Genomic DNA, 3,688 nt, shown 5'->3' with positions numbered 1-3,688 from the left:
TTTGTTTGTTTGTTTATTTTTAAGCGAGGCGATGATTTATTTATTTATTTTTAGGCGAGGTGACCCTTGGTTGACCTCACAGAATGCAAGGACCTTGTCAGCTTACAATCTCTTATTTTTATTTTTTTTTACACCTACAGCACCTGGTCTTCCTTGGATCTCCCATCCAAGTACTAACCAGGCCCAACCCTGCTAGCTTCTGAGATCAGATGGGATCGGGCTTGTTCAGGGTAGCATGGCCATAGACTTTCTGCATACTAATTAGTAATCAAATTTACTCACTGAATACCATACTTGTTGGAACTAAAGAAGTTAACAGTAGCAATTTTCAAAACTATGATGTCTTTCCTCTATTCAGTTTTCAAAACTATGATGTCTTTCCTCTATTCTGTTTTCTTGTCTCACTGGCATATGGAACCACAGAAGAGAAATTAGGATCCCAGCTGGGAGAGTGTTAGGAAGAAGCTAACCTGTGCTATAAAGAAGGAGAACCACATATTCTGCTTCAACTACCATAAACATTGTTGAGGCATTGATGTGAACAGGCTATGCAATTACCATCAATTACCTGGACATAGCACTTTTTTATTCTTGTTTATAATAATAGAACACATAGCTGTGGCAATAGAAAAAGAACATAATCATGAACAAGATAAGAAATAGGGAAATTCCAAAATTCCAGGAGGTTCTTCAGAGTCTCTAGGATCTAGATCAATTTCCTAAAACCACCAGCCCTGTTCTGATAGCAGAAAAGCCTCCCAATAGCATCTTTCATATCCTTGTTTCTCAAGCTATAGATAATGGGGTTGAGGAAGGGAGCAAGGATAACAAAAGTGATAGCAATCACAGTGTCCCAAAAAACTGAGTAGGTGGCTGAGAATCGCAAATACATGACAGCCACACTGCCGAAAAATAGCAAGAACACAGCAAGATGGGCAGCACAAGTGGAAAAGGCCTTGTGACGGCCCTCAGTTGAGGGCATCCCCAGAATCACCATGATGATCCGAATGTAGGACAAGGCAATGACCAAAAAAGAGGACCAAATCTCCACCACATGTATGGCATCTGCAATGACCACCAAGGAAGTATCTGCGCCTGCCAAGCTTAGCACAGGTGTAAAGTCACAGAAAATCTGCTGGATCTCATTGGAACCACAGAAAGTAGGGTGGCAATCCACACAATCTCAGGGAGTACAAGTAGGAAGCCACAGAGGCAGGATCCAGCTGTCAGTTGAATACAAAGTTTGGAAGTCATGATAGTTGGGTAACGAAGAGGATGACAGATAGCTATGTACCTGTCAATAGCCATCACTGTCAGGATACAGCCTTCTGTGATACCAAGAGAATGGAAGAAGTACATCTGCATGAAGCAGCCAGCCAGAGAGATGGTCTTCTGATCACTGAGTAGGCTGGAGAGTATCTTAGGGATGGTGGTTGTGGTATACCAGATCTCCAGGAAAGAGAGGACACTGATGAAGAAATACATGGGGGTGTGCTGGCCCATGTCCAACTGGATGACAATGAATATCATTAGGTTCCCAATTATGATAAATCCATAGATGATAAGCAAGGGAATAAAGAATAATAGGCCACCTCCATGCACATGCAGGAATATAGAAAAGAGGAACTCGGTGACCATCGTCTGATTCCCACGGGCCATAAACCATGTCATCTGTGAGGGGAAGAAAGAAGACAAGAAAATTCTAGAATTGAGATGGTGACTATTCACTTAAAATTGTTTCACTCCTTTCTGTAATCAGTTACTTGCTGACTCTGGTATCCCAAACAGGTCAGTTAGAAATATCTCTTGGCTGTACCTCCATGACAGAAGTATCTGGAATATTTGCTTATGGATTTCTAAATGAACTTTTTTGTAAACATCTTCAACTGATGCAAAGAAAACACAAAGTGACATATAAATTAAATCTCTGGAAATATTTTCTGGAGGTTAAGTCACTTATTTCATTTCTTAGTCCTTCTTCACACTCTCTGCTCTTCTGTTTAGCTTTTTAAAAAATATTTTTTATTATTCAATTACAGTTGACATATAGTATTATATTAGTTTCAGGTGTACAGAGCAATGATTCGACATTTGTATTACTTACAGAGTAATCACCACGATAAATCCAGTACCCATCTGACACCATCATAATTATTATGTCATTGACAATGTTCCCCATGACTGTTGTGTAATTACCAATTTGTACCTCTTAATCCCTTCACTCCTCCACTCACCTCCACGACCATCACCTCCGCATCTGGCAGCTTCAAAATATACTCTGTGTCTATGAGTCTGTTACTGTTTTGCTTGTTTGTTTATCCTGTTCTCTAGGTTCTGCATGTATGTGAAATCATATGGCATTTGTCTTTCTCTGACTGACTTACTTCATTCAGTACAGCACCCTCTAGGTCCATCATGTTGTTACAAACGGCAAGATTTCATTCTTTTTTACGGCTGAGTAATATCGCTTTAAAACATATACCTTTCTTTCCAACTATTCTTTACTCCTGTTCTTCAGAAAAGTAATTAAAAAAATATAAAGACACTGTAAGAAGCTCTTCTCTTTGCCTTTATATTATTCCCCCCATCTTTTTTATCTCTGATATTTAATCTGAGTTTGGCTAAATTATGTATGTTTATCTCTTTGCTTTTTCTGTTGGTTTCAGAGTAACATGCCTGTTTCTCATTAGATGGTAAGTACCTAGATGTCAAGAAATATTCCTCCTTTTCTTCTCTTTTTTATCTATAACTCCTTCTCCTCTCTCAGTTATTGATATTGATAGCTGCTCAAGCCAAGAGTCTCTCCAGAACCACCTTGAACCTAATTAGTGGCTGTCAAATTTTGGACAAGCATATAACTCTTCCGCTGCATATTTCATCCCTCTTAAGGAGGTCACATCCTTAAGAGACAAAGGAAGGAAAAAAAAAAAAATCACTGAATAAAAAAAAAAAAATCACTTCTTTATAACTATGGTTATCTTGGGGAAAAAAAAGTGTCACAAAAATCAGCTGCAATAGAAATCATACCAGCATCTACTTGTTGGGCAAAAAGAGTGACTAAATTTTTTCTCAAGGCTAATTAAAGTGATAGCAATACACATTACCACTTGACTATTTTAACATCTTTTTTATTGGAATTCTTATCTCCAACAAGTCATTCTACAGATGAGGATTCTTAAGCATAGCTTTTACTGACCTTCTTTTTCCAAATGCATTTAAGGGTAAAGCCCAAAGATCTAGGCTTGATATTCCTTTTCTTCTTGGATCTGGTTCTAATTAAATTTCAGAAGCAAATATTTTTCTGCATACTCATCAGCTCAATCAAATAGGTTTATTTTCCTGCATTTCTATTTTTGCTTATGTCATTCCTTCCTTCCATTTTCTTGATCTCTTTGTTTTGGAATCTTAGCTGCCATTATCCATTAAGTGTTCTCATTATCATGGAAATCTCATTGATCCTCACTGTCAGAAGTAAATATTCTCTCCTCTGACCCTTAAAAGTGCTTTATATTTTATCTTTTATGATTTCTAACATATCCTTCTTGCATTTTAAATATTTTTATATAAGCATGATCTCCCTCAAGTAGACTGAAAGCTCCTCATGAAGAATCATAAAGGATAAATAAAATGGTGTTATTGAAAAGTTATCTTTTAATGGTCATAATACTAGGCACTTTACATATTTTAT

The 3,688-nt window shown here is 37.4% G+C and overlaps 1 protein-coding gene and 1 pseudogene across 1 annotated transcript; both read right to left on the bottom strand.

The window, feature by feature from the left end:
- Nucleotides 1-131: 131 nt before the first annotated feature.
- LOC112478139 lies at nucleotides 132-247 on the bottom strand (annotated as a pseudogene).
- A 459-nt stretch (nucleotides 248-706) lies between these two features.
- LOC102882136 (olfactory receptor 6K6) lies at nucleotides 707-1,671 on the bottom strand. The gene is given in 2 exon segments (XM_015587648.1): nucleotides 707-1,161; nucleotides 1,164-1,671. Coding segments are annotated over 2 exon segments (963 nt in total).
- Between the last annotated feature and the right edge of the window lie 2,017 nt (nucleotides 1,672-3,688).

This window comes from Pteropus alecto, unplaced genomic scaffold, assembly GCF_000325575.1.
Source record: "Pteropus alecto unplaced genomic scaffold, ASM32557v1 scaffold533, whole genome shotgun sequence".
NCBI lineage: Eukaryota > Metazoa > Chordata > Mammalia > Chiroptera > Pteropodidae > Pteropus > Pteropus alecto.
Note: the sequence above shows the minus strand (reverse complement) of the source record. Positions and strands in the feature narration are given on the sequence as shown.